This window comes from Hydra vulgaris, chromosome 12 (assembly GCF_038396675.1).
Source record: "Hydra vulgaris chromosome 12, alternate assembly HydraT2T_AEP".
Lineage (NCBI taxonomy): Eukaryota > Metazoa > Cnidaria > Hydrozoa > Anthoathecata > Hydridae > Hydra > Hydra vulgaris.
The window spans coordinates 68226644-68249962 of NC_088931.1; the positions used below are offsets into that span (position 1 = coordinate 68226644).

At 26.9% G+C, this 23319-nt stretch overlaps 1 protein-coding gene across 1 annotated transcript in view; it reads right to left on the reverse strand.

Annotated features, from left to right (window-relative positions):
- Positions 1 to 23319, reverse strand: part of LOC136088951 (receptor-type tyrosine-protein phosphatase F-like) — a 145575-nt gene that overhangs the window by 23204 nt on the left and 99052 nt on the right. Inside the window, exons 11-16 of the mRNA XM_065814235.1 lie at positions 22916 to 23165; positions 22690 to 22744; positions 22508 to 22595; positions 22271 to 22437; positions 20254 to 20366; positions 4588 to 4627 (exon numbers count right to left, since the gene is read on the reverse strand). Coding sequence (XP_065670307.1) covers positions 4588 to 4627; positions 20254 to 20366; positions 22271 to 22437; positions 22508 to 22595; positions 22690 to 22744; positions 22916 to 23165 — 713 coding nt within the window. The remainder of the gene's footprint in view (positions 1 to 4587; positions 4628 to 20253; positions 20367 to 22270; positions 22438 to 22507; positions 22596 to 22689; positions 22745 to 22915; positions 23166 to 23319) is intronic.

Genomic DNA, 23319 nt, shown 5'->3' on the forward strand with positions numbered 1-23319 from the left:
GCACTTTCAGGTGGGACGAAAAAGCACACCACAGGGCCTCATTGAACTGGCCTAAGAAGAAAAGAAGTGTAAAATCATCACTAAGCTGTAAAATTTCACCCACCATTTTTAATTCTCGATTTAAAGAGTGAAGAATTTACTGCTGCAAAGTCAGAAGTTTTGTTGACTCAATAAGGTACAGTAATATTAGGAAACTTTTTTGTAAAAATAATGTTGTAAACATCATACATTTGTTAATATTGCAATTTTACTGTGAATATTAACAGTGTTAATATTACAATATTGAAGTGTTAATATTAAATTATTAACAGTGTTAATATTGGTTTTTTCACTTATGTAGATATAATATGTGATGTATGTAATATATGGATATGTAGATATAAAATTTACCATGTTGTTATTAGGAGTATAAATTAATAGGAATAGGAACATGGCAAAAACATGATATTTAAAATAATGTAACAGAAATTACTGGTATAAATGTTGGTTTGACATAAACATTTAAAGAGATACAGTTAAGTAAAAAAAAATTAATTTATATTAATATTCAGAAACTAGATTTTCTAGGACAAGTCATTTTATTCTATAATTATAACAAGAATAATAATGGTAAAAAAAATAAAATTATAAGTTTAGAAATTCTAGGGAAATTGAACAATTTAGAAAATTGATTTTAAAATATCACGAAAAAGTTTCGCATTTCTTTTATAATCAACAATCTTGTACATTTTATAACTTTTGTTAGGGGAGTACATTTTCAGGCATATATTGTTTTATTTTTTCACCAATTTATAACGTTTTTTTTTTTTTTACAGGGTAAAAATAGTGGCTCAGCCATATTAATGAGAATCTTGATTTGTGTATTAATCGAACAAATGTATCGCAAGTGCATGGCAATGTTTAGCAAATTTATATATTGTGACACGAGAAAGCTTACGTCATTTCTACAAATATAATAAGAGCTACAAACTGTTTGTACTTTTGAAATTCTTGTTCTATTCTCAATGAGGGATTGCTGAAGTTTATTTTTTCCAAATAGCTTATGTATTATATTCTGTGGCATAATGAATCAGCTATTGAAAATTGTTTACATTGTTTGGTGGCAGTTGAGTTATTCTACCTTTTAAGTTGCCAATTAGATAGGCATTGAACCAGAGCCAATTTCAACCATGATGATAAGCATCATTCACAAGTTTTAAAGAATTTTTTATCAGCAAAAAAATGCAACTGGGTTTTCAAGATATATTTTAAAATTAGTCAATATTATTATTAGTTTGATACAACAAAGGTACAAACAACAGAAGATATAAAGAAAATTCAATCACAAAAAGTGTACCACTGGTGGTACTGTTACATTTCTTAATACAGATTCAATAATTGATACTTCCAAAAAGGCACTAATTAAAAAAATATACAAAGTTTAGATTATATAAAAATGTTTGACATTTTACCATAGAAATAAAATAATCAGAATATTTTATTGAAATGATTTTTTTTTTGGGTTAAAGCTGAAACCAAATAACTAAAACTATATAAACATTTAAGTACTGTTATGTATGCTTACAAACAGAAGTTAAGTTTTTATCTTTAATTACATGAAATTGTTAAAGCATATTTGACAATGTAAATAATCTTGTAAAGTTTACTATTATTTATGACTCACATTGTAGACATTGTATTTAAGAATTATGGATTTAATTAAGTGAAATATGTGTTGTATTATATAAAAAATATTTAAAAAACATGTTTAAAAATTTTTTAATGTTGTAAAAGTATTTTTTTTGTTTTTATTGACCTTTTCGCCATTCTCAGAAAACTTTATGTGAACCTATCAGAGAGTTCAATGTATATGTAATGTTACATTCTTTATTATTTTATCGATTGGTAATTAAGAAGCCCTTCTTAACTAAGCTACTGTTGATAAAGCTTGATTTTAAATCATGCCAAAGTCATAGTTACCATATAGTTTAAAGTTATCTTATCAAAAATATAGGTTTATTAATAAGATAAATTAATATGAACAAAATTGACAGTTTATTGGCTAAACCTATCTTGTCATTGGGATCCGAAAACCAATTTTAGATCCAAAAAATTTCAATTTTAATATACAACATTCCCCTCGGAATCATATATAAAATAATAAAATAACTGACCAATACTAAGTGAAGTTAAGATGATGTCGGAATTAACCGTTTTGTTGAAAATACTGTTTTTAGTGATATCAGCACAATTAATGCCATATCCCTATTATGCATGAAAATAACCTGGTTGAAACATTTTCTGAAGTATCATAGTTGATAGAGATTGTTTTGGTCACGCCTGTGTCTACAGCTGATGCTGAACGGTGTTTTATTACTTTAAAAAGAGTTAAGACACTTTTGTGTCTAACTCTTTTTAAAGTAATAAAATTATTAGGGCAGTTTTTGCTGGTTTTTACATAGGTTTAAAAGATTCAATGTCATTAAATACTTTATTTTGAAAGTATGCTAGCCCTTAACTCTCTCAGCTAATCAAAAAACGCTAGTGTCCTAACAAACACCAAAGCATCAATTACACTGACAGCAAGTCGTTGCGATATTGTTCAGTTAATATTTCCTGGCCCCACCAAAGTGTATTGTCACCGGCAGCCACTGTATATATATATATATATATATATATATATATATATATATATATATATATATATATATATATATATATATATATAATAATTATATTAGAGTATTCTACAAATAGAGTGCCTAATGTTTTTAACAGAGTTTAAAATGAATCATTTTGCAAATTTCTTTTTGCAAGTCGTTATTACGGAACTTAACTTTTTTATTTTTTATATAGCGCCTTAGAGAGGGTGAATTTTTGCCTATTTAAATTCCGTAGTAGCATTTAAAATACTGTAGATAAAGTTGGTAAATTTTTTCAAGTCTTTTATTTTGGTGAACAACCCTACTGTTGACATCATTACAAAACTTTTAGATGTTGTCAACTACTTTTCCATTTCTAAAAAAAAAATCCCTCATTGTTGAAGAAGTGAAGACTAAAAAAACAGCTGGAAAAAAAAAAAATAAGATTAAGTTTAGCAATCAATCGTTATATAATTTAATTGTTTATATAATCGTTCATTATTCAATATATTATTCAATTGTTTGTTTCTGGAAGACGCATGGGCTAGTTTTTTAGTCATAAATCAGTTATAAATCAATGCATAGGTGTTTAATCCATCATGGTTTTCTGGAGTATGACTGGGCTGGCTTGGTGTAGTTAGGAGATGAATCTTTTACGCTAGTAAAATTAACTTGGAGACCATATCTAAATCAATATTTCCAAAAAGTAAAGCTATCTGTACGGTCCGAATTAAACGTAATTTTGAGACGATAACAAAACAACAATGAAAAGACTTCCGCCAACTAAACACGTTGAAAGCCACTAGTCAAAAACAATCGCTATAATATATATATATATATATATATATATATATATATATACATATATATATATATATATATATATATATATATATATATACATATATATATATATATATATATATATATATATATATATATATACATATATATATATATATATATATATATATATATATATATATATATATATATATATATATATATATATATATATATATATATATTATAAATCCATCAATATAAAGTCAATGCATAGCCAGTTTATATTCCTTGCAAGTTAAAATTTAAAATATTTGCAAACTTATTTTAAAAGTGGTCTTTTAATTTAAAGAAAATTTTTAATCTCTGAGGAAAAACAAAAAAATTCATATATATATTTTTTCAATGTTTTTTTGCTTATTATTATTTTTACAGCTCATTAATTTTTATTTTTATGCATTTACTTTATTCATTTGTTATTTATAAAAAAGAGACTTAACAAATGCTTTCCTTTTAACTTACATAATGTTCATTCTTTAAAAAAAAGCTATAGATGCATTTTTGTTTCATAGTGCATTAATAAAATTGTTAACATTAATATCAAACCATCATATCATCATAGCAATCATACATTCATAACAAACCATCAGTTTTTTAAATAATGACCATTCTAAAATCAACATCAGACCATTTGCATTACAGTGAAACTAGTTTGTGAGGTAAGGATCATCTTTAATTTTAATCCTATAAATTTTTTAAAAATTTAAATAAAAAAAAACAACAACATAGTGTAACTAATTTCAGCTTTAGTTTTAAATTTGTTTTATTTTGGTAAATTTTATTTTAAATTTTAGTGTTTTATATCACATTATTAATTTATCAGTTTTTAGTAGCTTTTTTAGAAGTTTAATTATTATGGTCTAAATTTTGTTTATTTTAATTACTATATTTTAAATATTAATACACTTTAAGATAACTAGCAATCATAACTCATTTGAAAAGTTCTTATTAGTTAATAAACATGTAAAAATAACTGTTATCATATTTATCCTATACATATATAGTCTAAAATAATAACAAAAAATTTATACTTAATACACATTTGGTATTAATCACTGTAAAGAAAAATTGTAAAGATATACAGCTGTCTGCTAAACCCCCAAAAAAATATTTTGAAAATTACCAGTAAACTCAGGAAACCATGGACTAGTGTGTATTTGATCCTAAAATACAATTGATAAAGAATAGCTAATATACAAAAAAATACAAACTCATTAACATTATTAACAAAACTTACACACACAGTTGATTTCAATAAAAAAGGCGGCATATAACTATTTTTAAATAAATTTTGATATATATATATGTGTGTGTGTGTGTATGTGTGTGTGTGTGTATATATATATATATATACACACTAGAGAGAGACAAGGAGAGAAATGAATTTTTCTCTCTTTGTCTCTCTCTCTCTCTATATATAATATATATATATATATATATATATATATATATATATATATATATATATATATACATATGTGTATATATATATATATATATATATATATATATATATATATATATATATATATATATATATATATATATATATATATATGTGTGTGTGTATATATATATATATATATATATATATATATATATATATATATATATATATATATATATATATATATATATATGTATATATGTATATATATATATTAGCCAATCTCATAATTTTTTTTTGACAACCAATTTTTATGCGGAGTGACTAATGAGTGGCCTAGCAGTCATATTTATTGTAAAATTTTTTTAACTTTTTCTTGATAGAAGTATTTGCGCGGATTGTTCAAAGTTACACTTTTTACAATTTTTGACTAAATTTAGAGCAATTTCCAAGCATTGGCGCAAATAGATTCTAGTGTCAAATCCAGTTAATTTGTTGAACGATATTTTCTTAACGTGTTCCTGTACCAAAAAAAAATGCTGTGCTTATTAATTTAAAAAATATTTGTACCAATCTTTCACTGATTACAATAAATAAATTAACACTTTGGCCATTGTAAAGTGATTTTTTGTTATACAACAAACTTTATGATTTTTATCTCATTTTTGCATCAAATAATGTTTTTTTAAAAAAATAATGTTTTAGGTGCTCTATCGCAGATATGCTATTCTGTGATGCGACCTAATAGTCGCATCACAGAGTAGCATTTAACTTGAAAGTTTACGCTTGCTTCATGTTGAAAAAAAGCCTAAAGTAGCCATCGATCTAAAGATTAGTGAAGGATCCAGCATTTTTAGTGTTTGAGATAGCTAGAAAACATGGCGCAAATTCCAAACATTTGTATGTTTATACTTATATCAAAGAATGATGCTTTACACAATATAGCTATGATTGGAGGCTGGGAACAAAAAAAGCCCTAAAACTTCATCTTCCCTGCCCCAAACTTGAGAGCAACAAGTTGGTAAAATAATTTTTAGCTATCTTTAACAAAGTTTATATTCATCAATAAATTTTAAGTATCATAGTATTATCTCTCACCGTTCATAAACTATGACCATATAAAGTTTAAACCCCCCTTAATTTAAGGGGGTTAAAAATTTTATATGGTCATAATTTTTGAATGCTTAGAGATTGTGAAACAATACTTACAATTTATTGATGAATATAAGTTTAGTTAGGAAAAGCAAAAAAATTATTTTATCAACTTGTGCTCTCAGGTTTGGGGCAGGGGGATAAAATTTTAGGGCTTTTTTGTTCCCAGTCTCCAATCATTGCAACTTTTTATAAAACATCATTATTTGACATAAGTATAAACATGCATATGTTTGGATTTTGCTCCATGTTAGCTATCTTAAACACCAAAAAATGTTGGATCCATCACTGCCACAGATCTATTGTTTCTGAAGCAAATTTGCTTCAGAAATTAGTGTTTAAATGTTGCAAATGTACAATAAATATTTATATACATATAAATTTTCAGCTTAAGATAAATATCTCAAGAAAATATGTAAAAAGGTTCAGAGTTCGCAGTTAGGTATCGGATCAAAATTCAGGTTATTAGAAACAATCAATAATGAGAAAATGAGAAAGCAGAAGTCGTAGCTAGCTCCTTGAATCCACTCTTCTTCCTTAAAGAGTAGAACTCTTTATTTGAAGTAGCTTCTGAAGCTTCTCCCAGCTCATAACATGCTCTACATTATCTTGAATAAAATTTACTGTAAGCACAGAAAAATTCTTATATGAAATATTTTTCTTAAAACAAGAATTACAGTGTCCTTTATAAAAAATGAGACAGCATGATTTTTTTAAAAAAAGCAAAAAAAAATTAATTTTTTCTCAAATATTTTTTAATTTTATTTAAAATATGTCAAATAATAACTTCTATTACACAATATGTCATTAAAAATAAAAAAAAAGTCAATAAAATAGTTTAGTAAAAATCGCCTAAAATAGGAAAATTCAACTTTTTTTTAAAAAAAGGTAAAATTGAGTATGTTTTCTAATTTTTTACATCTATGTTGTTTAATATAAAATACTTTATGCAATTACATTTTCCCTTGATATAACTAAATAGAAATTCAATCAGTTTTAAGTATAATATATTCATTTTTAATACTTGCTTGCATAACCTTTTGCCTCAATAACTGCTTGGCATCTGTGGGGCATGCTTTCAACTAGCTTAACAAGCTAACTTCAAGTGAATTCCAACCTTTTAAAAGTGTCAAAAATAATTCATCTTCGTTACAAGGTTTTCTGTCTTTTAGTTTAGAATCTAATATAGACCAAAGGTTGTCAATTGGATTAAGATCAGGTGATTGTGTCGACCACTCAAAGGTAGGTATACCAGCCCTTTGTATATATCTTTTATTTTTATTGTGTATGTTTCTTGTTTTAAAAAATAAATATCCTAATCTACAATTTATTTTTAAAAACAAGAAACATATTTCTTGTTTTGAGAAATAAATTGCTTAAACAATGGTCAGTAGATTTATAATTTTGCTGTGAGTTCAATCTCACTGTGAGTTGTTAGCAACTTTGAAAGATTTTAAAAGTTTTGGAATTCATTGCATCCAAAAAATCTGAGGGAGTCTCATCCATTGGCATTTTTTCTATTCTATTGATCTCTTGGAGTAATTTATAACTCAGAAGCCTGCCTGTTTTTAGCTAAATGCAACTGAATTTCATGAAATTCAAGGCGTGTGAAACAGCTCCATATTTGTTAATTTTCATCTAATGGTCCGATTTTTTCCTGCAATTTCACAATAATCTCTGCACTTCTCAAAAGTCTAAATGTAAATAATTCTAAAATTAGAAACTTGTACATTTTGCTTTTTCAAAAAGGTATTTTAAAGTGAATTAGTTTTATCTTTACCTTACTATTTTTTGAACTTTTATGGTTTTATGATATAAACAGTTTATTCTCAGGCTTAACAGTTTTATTTACAGCTAGAGCCATATAAAACTCTCCAACATGATGGCAGGAGGGTAACAAGAATAATGGTCGGCCAAGAAACTTAGCTAATCTTGTACAAACCTCTTTTAAATAGCCAAGTCTTGAAGTGGGTAAACTGCATGAGATCAAAAGCATCTGACAAATTTCTAATTGCCATAAATTGGGCCTGAATGCTATTGTGCTTTAAAACCACATTTTTTTTATTTCATAAAGAATTTGCGCGCTAAATTTCTATTCGCGCCGATTGTTTGAAAATGCTTTTAAAAACTCAAAAAATGTTTAAAATGTTTAACTTTAAAAGAGTAACACAAGTATCATCCAAAATAAAAAATTAAAATTTCATTAGGAAAACAATACCTTGGGAATATTTTATTACACTCTGTGTATTAAAATTTATTTACAAGGGTCAAAATAGGATTGGCTAATATATACATTTATATATATATATATATATATATATATATATATATATATATATATATATATATATATATATATATATATATATATATATATATATATATATATATATATATATATATATATATTAGGATGGGTCATACTTTTTTTTTTTTTGGCTATAGCATTAAAAGTTGTTCTATTGGTCCAAAATCTAGGGACCATAAGATTTTTAAAATTTTAAGCTCAGTAAGTACTTGCAACTTTTAGTTGAAAATGAGGAAATAATGTGAAAACCCATATCAATTTTATAAAGGCATATTCTTATTAGTGTTTACTATGTATAGTTTATATTACATCCGCCGGTACATGAAATGATACATAAGGTTATGTATCATTTCATGTACCGTGTAAATGTAAATTTATGATATGCTAGGATTACTTTGGGTTGAGTTAAGTTTATGTATGATTCTGGTACATGAAATGATACATAAGGTTATGTATCATTTCATGTACCAGAATCATACATAAACTTAACTCAACCCAAAGTAATCCTAGCATATCATAAATTTACCCTCATCAAACCCTGTATTACGGTAATATATGTGTTTAACATGTTCTGTTTTATATTTTAGATTGCTTATAAAAAGTGATTATTGATTCTTGCTACAACAGGGCTTATTTCAATCAGTTGTTTATAATCAATCTTTCCTAATTGTCATCTGATATTGTTTGGACAAGTTGGTTTCCATTGTATTGAGTATTAATAAATGGCGTCTGTCAGCACAAGTCTTTGGACTAAACACTCAGTTCTGGGCCAGCCCGCAGTTGCAAAGAGTGTAGTCAACTGTATAAAGAAATTGATTGATAAAGTTAAGGGTCATGCTAAATATCCCAGTTCTAAGAAGACATCTATCAACTACCAAGACTGTTTGAAATCATTACAAACTGTATTTGATATATGTACTTGTAAATGTGTTGACAGTGGTATACAAGAGAATTCGCAATGTATTTGTCCACTGTCGCATAAAATACCTCCAACAGAATGGTCTTTCTGGTTGGACAAAAAAACTGAAAGCAAAATGTACATAGGTGCTATAGATATAAAAGCTACAAGTATGTTGCAGAAGAAAGAAATGAGAGCAGTCAAACGTTTAAAATTTGAGCGCAATCAGAAAATAAAATACGAGACAAAAATAAATTACATCTACAACAACATGAGTGATGATGCTAATGATGATGGTGGTGAGGATGTAGAACTTCAACTAAACATGGGTGATGAAGTTCTTGATCATGAAATTTCCAGTGGTGATTCTGATGATGGTGTTGCAGCACCCAAAAACATGAAACAATATCCGGAGTTGTGCAAAGCTTTGGACAGATGCAAGATTAGTAACAGAGATGCTTGTCTTGTAGTGAATGCAGTGCTAAAAGATATGAAGCTATTGTCAGCAGAAACTGCAATAGATCCTGCAAAACTTAGACGTCAGAGAGGTCTTTGGCGGCAGAAACAAGTTTTTAAGCATGCTGCTGAGATGCAAGAATTAATTTGTATTGAATTTGATGGGAAGAAAGACTTAACTTTTGTTGAGAAGTCTGGTATACATAGAAGCATAAGGGAAGAACGTTATGTTATTGCATCATTTCCAAACAATAACTACATTGATCATGTAATGCCAGAAACAGGTAAAGCAGCTGACGTTGCAAATGAGATATAATCGATAATTGCAAATACAAATTCAGCAAGTATGCTACAAGCAGGAAATTTAAACCATGCCAGGTGGCATATAGGTACATATATACATACATATATATACATATATATATGTATATATATATATGTATATATATATATATATATATATATATATATATATATATATATATATTTATCATTATTATTAGTATAGTGTCTTTAATCAGAGAAAATTATAGAATTAATAGAGTTTTATATATATATATATATATATATATATATATATATATATATATATATATATATATATATATATATATATATAAATATATATATATATATATATATATAAATATATATATTTTTATCATTATTATTATTGTTATTATTTTTATTATTATTGTTATTATTCTCTAACAGTTGTAATTAATCTAATTAATAGTTAAACTAAAACTTATTAATTTTAAAAACAAAAAATAAATATGAAAATCAAGTCGAATTTTTACGGTTTTTTAGTTGTTGTTTTATTTGCTATTATTCCATTTTGCTTCAATAATTACCATGCCATGCTGTATGTAAATACGGAAATTCGAGATTTTTATTTGTGAATGTGTGTTTTAAAAGAAGTATTACTTGACTTTTTCGTTGGCTCATAACCAGTATTAGGCTTATTATGCAAAATATTGACATTTTATACTGGACTAATATTTTGTCAACATTGCAGTAATGCAATAAACATTATTAAACCAAAATTCCAGCAATATTTTTTGCTGTTTACAGTACCATTCATTGGGTTTTTACAATAATTTTTTTTTTTGTTTTCCCCTACTGTTTTTTTTTTAATAAAATATATTTTTTTTATTTAAAAGTACTGATAATAGTTTTAATGTAAATGATATTATTTAGTAAAATATATTAATTCGCAGAAATATAATACTTACGACGCTTATAATATGCAAGTATTTCAAATAAAAAAAAAGACTAAAGATATTTGTAATCGAATTCACTAAGTATCATATCAGTGAATTTAGTATTCTTTTTCTGACATCATTTAACCTTTTTTTGGAACTGTCCATTATTTGTCAACAAAATAGGGGGAGGGGGTCTGGAAATTTTTGACAATATTTGACAAGAGGGAGGAGGGGGTTCAAGAAAATTTGACGTCAAAAACATTACTTTTTTAAATAAATTTAGTTACTTCGTTACTAGTCATGCATACTTACTTAGTTACTAGTCATGCATTTTGGCCGATAAAAAGGTATCAAAACAAGACTATTACATACCAGGATCAGAAAACCTGCCATTAAAGTTGTTTAGTTAGAGAGAGAGATCTTGGAGTTCTTATCTCAAATAATCTTAAACGTAATGCTCAAGTTTTAGCAGCTGCGGTGAATGCTAACCGCTGTTTAGGCTGAAAAAAGACATAGAAGCGCTAGAAAAAGTTTCAAACCGTGCTACAAAACTACTCCTTAGATTAGGCATCGCTCCGCCAAGCAGCGAAGAGTCATGTTAGGTTTTACAACACTTGAAGAAAGAAGAATAAAAGGTGATTTAATTCTGATGTTCAAGTTCATGCGTGGATTTGATGAATAAAACTTTCATGTATTATTCAATTGCTCTTCGTTGTCAAAGTATATTATACTTGGTCATACTCAAAGACTTGCACAGCAAAGAGTACTCAATTGCATGCCAAGAGAAATTCTTCACGAACCGTGTTGTGTTGCAGTGAAATACCCTGCCGCAAATAGTAATTGACCGACAACATTTTCAAAAATCGACTTAAATTAGTTAAAAGAGAACTTTTAAACAATAATCGGAAATAAACTCGCTCCACATATGCTTCCATTATTCTATTATGTTCTTAAAGTATGGCACTTGTGTTGCAGATGTGCACAAATATATTAAGACTTAAGTATAGAGGTGTCTGACGCGGCACATTTTTGTCGGTAATTTAAACACAGCGAACATTTATGATTTTTCAAAAATCTATAAATTGTTGTAAATATTTTAAATTACTGACCGCTAAAATTAATTCAACTAAACTTAAAAAAAAAGAAAATTAGGCTGCGTTTATAGTCTTGTGTTACATACTCACCCAACCTTTAGTATTTTAATGATATTTTCTATATTCTACTTTTTTTAAACCGTGTTGTACTTCAAAAATACCTGACACATACAGAACTAAATGAGCACACGCGAGATTTTTACTCATAACACTATTATTTTTTCAAAGTTTGTATTTTTTGGCCTGATATAAAAACAAATAAAGATTTATGTAAAAACATAATCTACATAATTATATTATTTAAATGTTTACATCAAATGTTTATACCAGGGTCGGCAACGTGCTCGCAAGCAGGTTGCCGACCCTAGTATATACATTTGATGCTATAATTTCAATTTTATAATGCGACTCTCCAGCTCCATGCACAAATACTATTATAGTATTGAAAACAAGATGTTAGTAGCTCTCTAAAAACTAGAAATTTTTTATAAATTATAAACTTTGGGTCTTGTGTCTTAAAAGATTGCTTACCCCTTGTTTATACAAATTATCAAATGCATTATTTTGTTATGTTAGACTCTATTATAATTAGTTTGCTTTCAATGTGGAATTGGAATAGGTCTAAAGTTAAAGTAAGGAGGATTGGCACATTCACATTTTGTGACTCTGCACTGCACATAAATTATGATAAAAATATTATGATAAATATTTAACATTATCTAAGAGAAGGTCTGTTGACGGGCACGTTGGTTACTACCGTTATCCCAAATTACCTAAATGCTAACGTTATCCATGCAAAAACAATATATATATATATATCTTCTTCTTCTTCTTTTTCTTTCGGCTTTCCCGTTTAGGGGTCACCACAGCGGATCAAACTCCTCCATCTAGCCCTGTTGTGAGTGTCCTCCACTGACACACCAGCCACTCACATATCCACCACTGCATCTATAAACCTCCTCTTAGGTCTATCTCTCCTCCTCTTACCTGGAAGTTCCATCCCCAAAACCTTCCTGCCAATATAGCTCTCCTGTCTTCTCTGTACATGTCCAAACCATCTCAATCTCGATTCTCTAACTTTATCTCCAAAACATGCTACATGTGCTGATCCTCTAATAAACTCATTTTTGATCCTGTCCTTCTTCGTCACTCCAAATGAGAATCTTAACATCTTCATCTTAGACACCTCCATCTCCCTCACTTGTCTCTTTGTCAGTGCCACTGTCCATACAACATAGCAGGTCTCACTACTATCCTATAGATCTTACCCTTCATTCTAGTCGACACCCTTCTATCACAGATCATATATATATATATATATATATATATATATGAATTTCATAATTTTCAGATTAATTATAATATAATTTATATATTATAATTAATATGACCTTAAAATATATATATATATATATTTTACGGTTGCAATAATTAATCGTAATATAACAACTTAAAAATATAAACTTGTTTTGTATAAGAAGATATTGAAGATTTTATCAAAAATTTCAATAGTTACAATTTCTTTATCATAGTTAGAATTTCGGAAAACATTGCGAAATACTCTCCTCCATCAATGTTTTAATTTTTCTCTGTGTTCTTTTAAATTCTATAACTGCACAGTGGGCCAGAATGCACTTTTACTGGACAAAATTCATAACTAATTTAATATTAGAGCTATATTCACTAAAATTAGTATGAGTACTAATATGATGTCTGCGGTTTTTATGAAGGTAATATTTTTTTATTTCGTTGCTATGGATACCTTTATTTTGCTTAGCAAGAACCTACTTTTGTTATCTGCAGATATTTTATAAGTGCTATATTCACTAAATTTGGCATGAGTACCAATATGAGATCACACTTCTTACAAAAGTGATAATTTTTTAAATTTAGTTGTTATGGATACTTATATTGCTTAGTTACCGGATACTTTCCTTAGTTACAAAGTGGTAAATTGATATTTGAATATCTTATCGGATTTTTGACCCACCTATATTGAATAAAAATTGAGTATTTAGGTAAATAATGTTTTAGGAATAATAAAAGCAAAAAATAGTGCAAGAAAACGTTATCAATTTTAAATTACATCAAAAAATTATAAAACAATAATATCGTTTGAAGATTGTTTAAGTAATTGTAAAACATCTGAAGGAAATGCTTTATGATTTGTTTGGTGTGATGTTGATTTACGCAATAATGAAATAACAGGATCACTGGAAACTAGGAGTCTATTGATAAGATCAGTATTTGTTGCTTTTCTGGATGTTTTTCGGCTGAAATTTTCGCGATAAGATTTAAAGTCTTTATTTCTAGCCTCTTGAGCTTCCTCTGACATAAGTCCGATGGGTAATGTAAGGCTTTTAATTATGTCATGTCCATGTATCAATACTTTGTGAACTGATTGAGCCATGTAATACCATGGATAAAGGGACACATATAGTCTAAAAGTGTCAAAACAATAATCCTTGAACTTTAAGCAGTCTATTTCATATCCTGAAGAGAGCGTTACCAAGATAATGTAAAATCTGAATATAAGGTTTTGGTCAATACCCAGAATTTCAGCTGTTTGTTCATATGCTGCAAAAGCACGCCTTGAGGTATTGCCATCATTACTTGTTCCAGAACCACCACTTTTAGGGAAATCAACAACAAGTCCCATTTTGTTCATAAAATCAGTCTGAATCTTTTGTTTAGCTACAGATGCCTTTTCTTTGTGTTCTTTAGATCTTGCTTGCCACTTTCTTGTTTCTTTTTTATATGAATCGAATATGAAATCGAATCCATGCATGAAGACTGGAAAGACCATATTTGAACTCTCTGTTAGTATAATCTATATTAAGGATATCAAGACTATTCATATTTTTTGGAGAGACACCACACACTGAACAGCATTGGTATGAGTTATTTTTTTCAGATAATATTGTTTGAACCTTCCCATCAATCATTGTAAGTTCAATAATACAATTCACTTCAATAGAAGATCCGCAAACCTCTAATAAAATCATACCCAAGCTTTCTATCTCACTTTTAATGTACTGATCTTCTTCAATCACAGATTCCTTGGATTCCAATTTGTATGCAAATCTTATGGGTCTAAAATAGGCTGTGGAGGACGACTTTTGATTTCTCCAAATAGGCACCTTTTCGTTGCTGTTGTTAAATCCAGTCAAATCCAATGGGACAAGACAAGTAATAAATAATGATTCTTCACGCTTTAAATCTCTGTTAATGTCGGGTTCTGATAAAACTTGTTTATAAATGCTTTGGCCAGTAGCACCATCAAAACCAGCCTTACACGTTAGTGTCATTGTTTTTATTGCTTTGTCGTTCAATATCAAGTGCCTTAGCACAGGTTCCTGAACTGCACAGATTCTTTGCAAAGTATGAGTCATTAAATCTTTTAAAGGAACTGAAGCTGAAGAATCCTCCACTGTTATGTTTGCAGGATAACATTTCAATTTTGCATCTCTGACATCATTGTAAGCGGGGTAGATGTTATATTCTTTCTCCAAGGCTCCGCTTCTAATCAATTGATAGGAAGCTTTTGTCAGACTTGCATCAATTATTAAAGCCAGTGCTTCGTCTGCTGAATATTTAGTTGCTTTATCTGTATTTGATATATTTAAAACATTCTTGGCAGCAATAACAACAGATTCATCTCTAAATTTTTTATTAGCAGCAAAAAATAATTCATTGGATGAATGAGATTCAATTAAACAAGATACACGCCGTTTTTTAGTTTTATTAGAACTATTATCAAATGCAACTGGTTTTCGACCACGTCTACTTGCAGTTGGTTCAACAAATCGTTGAACAGCATGTCTAAAATCAACGTCTTTAAAATCAGCAAATTTTGGCTAAATAAATTTTAATATATCTTCAGTAATATTTTGTTTTGAAATACTAAGATTGTTTTTTTTGGAGAAAATTATGAATGTCTAAGTTTAACAAAACCATCTAAATAATTATTGTAACAAGTATTTTGTATTTAAAAGTAAAATGTTATAATATATATGCCGCCTGGACTACTAATACTTGTTAGTAATTAAGTTACTACAAGCGTTAGTAATTAAAATTAAAAGTAATTAAATTACTGTCAGTGTTAGTAATTAAATTACTAACAACTACCGAAAATATGTTGTTGCTATGTTATGCAAAGTAAGGTATCCATAGTAAACAAAAAAAGTTAATCTCATAAGAATTCTGAGTCTCATTTTAATACATACCCCCAATATTGTGTATTTAGCGCAAGTAAAATACTGTTAAAACAACGTTAATGTAAAAATGAGTTGCTGCTATGCAAAATTTAGTACCATAGCAACCAAGTTAAAACATGCATAAAATCTGAACGGGGATTTAAGGGGACGAGCAATCAATTAAAACTCGATTGAAGCATCATATAGCTCAAATAAATATAAGACAACACATGGCAAATTGTGGTAATTATTCGTTATTGTGCGGTCAAAAAATAAGTTTCTTAAGAAATTTTTTTTTTTAATCTGTGATTTTCAAAGTATAACTGAGATAACATGCTATAACAAATTTATTTCACACATTGATTTTTCTTATCTCTAAATACTCTAGAATAACATGTACTAATTTTTTGTTTCAAAAACGTAGATGTAATTGAAATATAACACAACGTTGATGTCACCGTTAATTACTTATTTATAATTTTTTTATTTTTTTATTTTATCTCAATATTCAAATGCTTAGAGTCCTGGTAACTAAGGGATTTAATATAAATAAATTATCAATAGATTTCTCCTAATATATGTAGATACTAAAATTAAATAGGTTTTCAAGATTAGACAACTAAAATTTTTCCCATTTTGTCCACCTACTGGCCCACTGTGCATAGCCAGATTAGCAACTCTAAAGAAAAAAAAGTATGACCCCCCTGATATATATATATATATATATATATATATATATATATATATATATATATATATATATATATATATATATATTTTATACATATATATATATATATATATATATATATATATTTTATACATATATTTATATATATATATATATATATTTTATACATATATTTATATATATATATATATATTTTTTTTTATACATATATATATATATATATATATATATATATATATATATATATATATATATATATATATATATATATATATATATATATATATATATATATATATATATATATAGAGAGAGAGAGAGAGAGAGAGAGAGAGAGAGAGAGAGAGACAGAGTTAGAAAGATAATATAAATCTATGTAACAAAAAACCACTAAAAACTGAGATAAGTAAAATATACTTTTCAGCAAAATTACCAAAAATAACCATCTCAGATACTGTATTTACTACAAAAACAAACATTCAAACAAAAAAAATCAAATGAAATACTTAATTAGTCTTGAAATAACAATTAAAGAAAAAAATGCTAATGTGAATATATGGCCATTATTATATTCAGGCCAGTTTTTAAAACATTAATTAAATACTGAAGTAGCATTTATTATCTTCTGAAAGATCTTTTTTTAAACTTGTTAAAAAAAAAAAAACATTTTCCTTTAATGGTGGCTGAAGTAAAAAAATTTAAATCTACAGTTTTTATAAACTTTTTAAAACTAATTTGTTAGAAGTAATATAAATGTTTATTCTAATAGTAAATACATTTTTCTTTTGTTTATAACAAAATCAAGTTGATAGTCTTATTGTATGGCTGTTGCTTCTCTCATGTGTAAAGTATGAGCTCATCAAGGCCACAATTGAATCGATGTATACAAAAACGTTCTAAGTCATAAAAACTATTTTTTCGGGGAAAGAGAAAAAACTTATTAAACCCAAAATTATTACTTAAATAAATTCAAAAAAAATTCTGGGTGCTTTTTGACATCTTTAAATATTAGATTTGTTAAAGTATATATCTAAATTTGTGATATATATATGTGTTATACATAGTTAAAGTTGTCTGACTTAGAACCTTTTTGTTTACATTTGTTAAGGATAATAACAAAAAGCCTGTCTTTTATATATTTATTCATTTTTTTTACCAAAAACTATTAAAAATCAAAGTTCAAACTATTACACATGTTAAATCACACAATGTATAAAAGGACCAATTACAAAGCCTTTGTAGACACCTCACTGGATATTGTGTTCCTCTTCCCCGCCATTCGCCTTGTCGGTTGTCGGCCAGCTCATGAGTTCATCATAAAAACCACTGAACTCATCCGGAACATATTGCAATTGCTTCCTAATATCCTGCAGTTTCACTCTTTTTATCAGAACATTACCCAATGGGTAGCACACATTTTGCAGAAACTCGACGATGCGATCGACGAATTGAGACATCTTGTAAGTTTGGACCATCAGCCCATCAATGAGTGGCCTACAGACAATTACACCTGGAGAAGTCCCGTAAGTGACGTGCATTAGAGAACTTATTTTAAAACTTATCTTATCCTTTGCAGGAACTTTCTTTCCCCGTGTTTCTACCGAAATGCAAGATTTTTTGTAGAATGTTGGCCACCACTTTTGAAAATCTATATCTTCTGATGCGACTTCTTCAACAGTAAACTTACCAGTAATACTAGAAGTAATGATAAGTTCAGTTATCTGGTGAACAGTGTATACCCTGTCATACTTTTTCAGTTTTCTCTTTATTACAGTGAAGTCCCGATCACAAGGTAGGTACGAGTGACCTCTTATCGGGTAGTACTGCTCGATTTGATCAAATCAACCAGTATCTGTGAGAGCTTCTTTAACAACATTCCTTTTCCACATAGCCTCATTTTTAACCTTTCTTCCATTGCTAGTACTAGGTTCTTCATCCATTATAAGTCTTTTTCATTAAAACAACAAGATGAACTGTAATAATTAAAATTATTACAGGGTTTCTCCCACGCAATTTAATTATTAAATTGCTGGGGAGAAACCCTGTACAGCGGATTGACTGACGTAGTAGTTTCCTTGTGGAAATATAAATATAGTCTAAACGGTTTTTTTATGAGCATATTTGAGGTGTTTTTTAAAATATAAGTTGAACAAGGAATTTTTGTAGAGGCAGTTTTTTAATGAATAAAAAAGATCTGAAATCGAAAAATTGTGTTCACTGCAAGAAAACTACATGAATAATAAAATAAGCCCAAATAACCTCAAACTCGTAACCAAAATAAAACAAAAATTGGATTAAAAACATCTGAAAGCTACCAGCAGAACACAGCTGGTTTTCTCAGTGCTGCCAACAAAAACCTTCTAAGTCACTGACCTAGAACCTTTTAATTTACAGACAATATTTCAGCTCTCTATTTAACGTGTACGGAGAGGTCTGATTTAGAATGTTTTACTATACAATGGTAGAATGTTTTACTATACAACTGTCTTCAAAGAACAAATTTTCATCAAAAAGTCAAATATTAAAAAAAATGACTTATAACGTTTTTGTATACATTGATTCAATTGTAACCTCATTCTCAACTATGCTTATTGTATGGCTGTTGCTTCTCTCATGTCTTAAGAATGAGCTCATCAGTTGTAACCTCATTTTTAACTATGCTTTTATGTCTAGGATTATATGTTCAACAATTTTGTGTTTTGTGTTTGTGACATTATTCACACATTAATAAAACAAGAAACCTAAGCCTTGGTTCAACATTGCAGTTTCCTTTAGTTATTAGATAGAAGATTATTGGTTATTATTGGAAACTATTTTTACAAGATATATATTTATATCGTTTTTTTTACAATTATGTTTTATAGATTTTATTTCATGGATTATACTTTTTTAATGTTTTAGACATTACTAGTAATAACTGCATTTAAATGAAACTAATTATAAACTTTAACTGCACCACAAAATCATTATTAATTTGTAATTAGTGTAATAACATTTAGATTTTAACTAATTAAAAAGCTATAATTAAAAAAAATATATATTATTTTGTCGGCCTAATTTTCAATATAATGTCAAATTTTCAATATAAAACTATTAGATCTAACAGTATATACAATAATGGTATTAAACATAACAACAATTTGCCGCATTTTTGCTACTAATTAAATAAATTCAGTGGCGTAAATGTAGAAAAAACAGCATAATAACATCATATCAATACAAAATAACACCATTTATGCTGTTATTTCTTTTATAAATATATCATAATATATATCATTTTTATATATTTATCATTTTGTTCACTCTGTATCAGTACTTTTATGATGTGAAAGCACTAAATATATTTTAGCTGAAAGTATTTAAATATCAATAAATACCATAATAGCAATAATTAAAAATTACATCATTAAGAATAATTCTTTGAAACAGGGTGTATGTTTGACCAGCAACCAGTTTACCATTTACATATGTTTGAGTATCTTGAAACTCTTTGGTTGAAAATACTTCATCATTGCCTAAAAAAATTATTATGTTATTTATCTAAAAAATTCTTAAAAATATTATATACAAGACTACTATTTCTAAAATTAAAACAACTGAATATTATTTAAAATGATTACAAATAAGAACATGATCACTTCAAATCAGTTTTTACCAGGGAGGATACCAATAGTTTACTGATTCTAAAAAATTACTTTTTGTTCTACCCATGTGAGGCAAAAATAGATAATATAATAACTGTGAAATTAATAAAAGAAAAACTTTTTCAGTTAAATGAATATAAATCTCCAAGACCAGATATGGTAAAATCAATATTACTAAAACAATGTTTTTGTTGTATCTTGTTGATAACTTAATAAGCGTTTTGCTTGTAGTACTTTACTTTTTAAGTCTTTGCATACAGCTTTGTATTTTAGTTTGCATTTTTTTTGCCATAAAAGTTATAACATACATTCATATGAGTGTATGTTATAACTTTTATGGCAAAAAAAAGTCTCACTGGTAATTTTGTTACTTTACTTTTTTAAAAACTTTTAAATGTTACCTAAATGTTAAAAACATTAATTTCAGAAGTAAATTTATTCATTCACTGATCTATGGCTTCAGGCCTTGTTAAGAAACGTTATCCAACTCTTATTTTACATATGAAATGGCAATTTGCATACGTGTTTTGCGAAATGACAATTAACGTACGTGTACAACAGTTTTACATTAAGCAAAAACTTTTTAAATTTGGAATATTTAAATTATCTTTTAATATTATGTGTGTGACATATATTCAGAAAATACTAGATTGTAAAAAAAAGCATTTAACTGCAACTGTAGATATTTTAAACAATTTTAAAAAAGACTTTGAGTTGAATACGATTTTAAAAATTTATATTTAGTTTTAATGGAATGTAAAATAAATTGGAAAAAGTAAAATGTAAAACATAGTTTCAACAAGTGTAAAATAGTTTTGTAATATTTATTAAAGAAGAATTTTTTACAAACGTAAATCTTTTCATTGTAGATTAAAATATATGAAAGCAATAAAAAAACTTTATTTTTCTCTTTTAAAAAAGGGAGAAGTGTTTTTCTTTAAAAGAACTTTTTTTACAAATAAATTTTAAGTTCCTTATTAATTCTATGTCGTGTAAAGTTTTGATGTAATTTATTTACGATTGTAAATTTTGTTTATGAATATTTTTTTGATAACTAAATCTTTCTACAAATTGTTTATAATAAATTAAAAATATTACGGTGAATAAAAAAAAACAAAAAACAAATAAGTTATAATAAAAAAATTATGTTTAGAATAAGATTGTTTTAAGAAATAAATTATAGGAAAATATAATCTTCATCAAATACCAAATTTAGATTTCATCAGTAATTTTTGTTATATTCATTTAAATGAATTTTAACGCAGTTTAAAATTAAATTTAATTACATCACGGTACTTTAAAATCAATAATGACACAATTTAACTTTCAACGATGTAAATATCAAAGCTGAGTTAAAGTTACATTTATTGGTGTTACGTGTTTTCGTTACACAATAAATACTCATAACAAGGCCAGGTAATATGGTATATCATTGATATAATAAATCATTCTTTGATTCAATAAATAATGAATCATGTAAACTATTACAATTTACATTTAGCATACATCTAATAATCATTTGTTTTATTTATGTTCTTTCAAAAGTTTCTTACATTTGATCTTTTCACAGCCTAACAAACATTATTTCTAAGATTTTTTAAAACAAATGGAATATCAGAAAATCTTTCACACATTTCAAATCTTTTGAGTGAACAGAAACAATTATAATAATAAAAAAAAAAAAGTTAAAAAAAAGCTGACAAAAATGTTTTTTAAACCCAAATTTATTAACCTAATAAGTTTTCTTTTTTTTATATATATATAAAAAGACTTACCTAAAACAAAACTACTGTATTTTTCATACATGGAAGCATTAAATGAAGCAGCAATGTAAGGTTCATTATAATCTGCAGTTTCATAAACTTTAAAGTCTTTATAAGTAGATGTAGGATTTTTAATGATTGTACTCATGTTAATTTTCATTACAACAACTTCATAAATCCTTAAATTGAATGTTAAATAACTAATATATATGAAATTTTTTTAAATAAAACTTAAAAAACAATGTTTACTTTGTATTTGAAGGTCCTTTGACTAAAGTAATGATATGACCATAACGTTTATCCCATTTTAAAATATTTTTAGGTAGTGTTTTGCGATCTAAAGAATATCAGTGAAATAAAAAAAGTATTGTTAAAATTTATACCAAATATTATATTATAAACTATTAGTTAAAAAAAAATGTGGTCTTTACCTATAGTCAATATTGAGGCGTTACCGTAATATGTTAAGTTGCTAAACAAATTATTCTAAAAGTAATCATATAAAAAATTAAACTTAAAAAAATATATATTTTCAAACAAAACAAGTCAAAAATCGCAAACAAACAAAACTCAAAAACTCAAATTCAAAATTCTACACAACATATAAAATTGAATAATTGAGTTTGATTTAATACAAAAACATAATGCAACAAAAACCTTCATGTTAATGACAGCACGAATATAAAGAAACAATTTCTTAAGTGTGGACAACCTAGCATTCAAACTATTCACTGTTTCTGAACCTTCATAAAATTTTAAAGAGCTGGAAGTAAAGTTATTTGAAGGAAATTTTGCAGCCAAAAAATAGGAAAGATTTAATGAATCAGCAGTAGATTGATCTTTTAAAGTCAATGTTTCCATATTCAGTGAAGATATGTTCTCATATGCAATAAATATCTCATAAAAGCTATAAATATTAAAAAAATTCATCATCATTTATAGCAACAAACTTTTTACAACTTCTAGGTTGATTTTTTGTATATAGAAATTATGGTTTCTATATTAAAAAAAGGTAACAAAAATATATCAAACATATAATAAATATGAAAAAACTCTATATA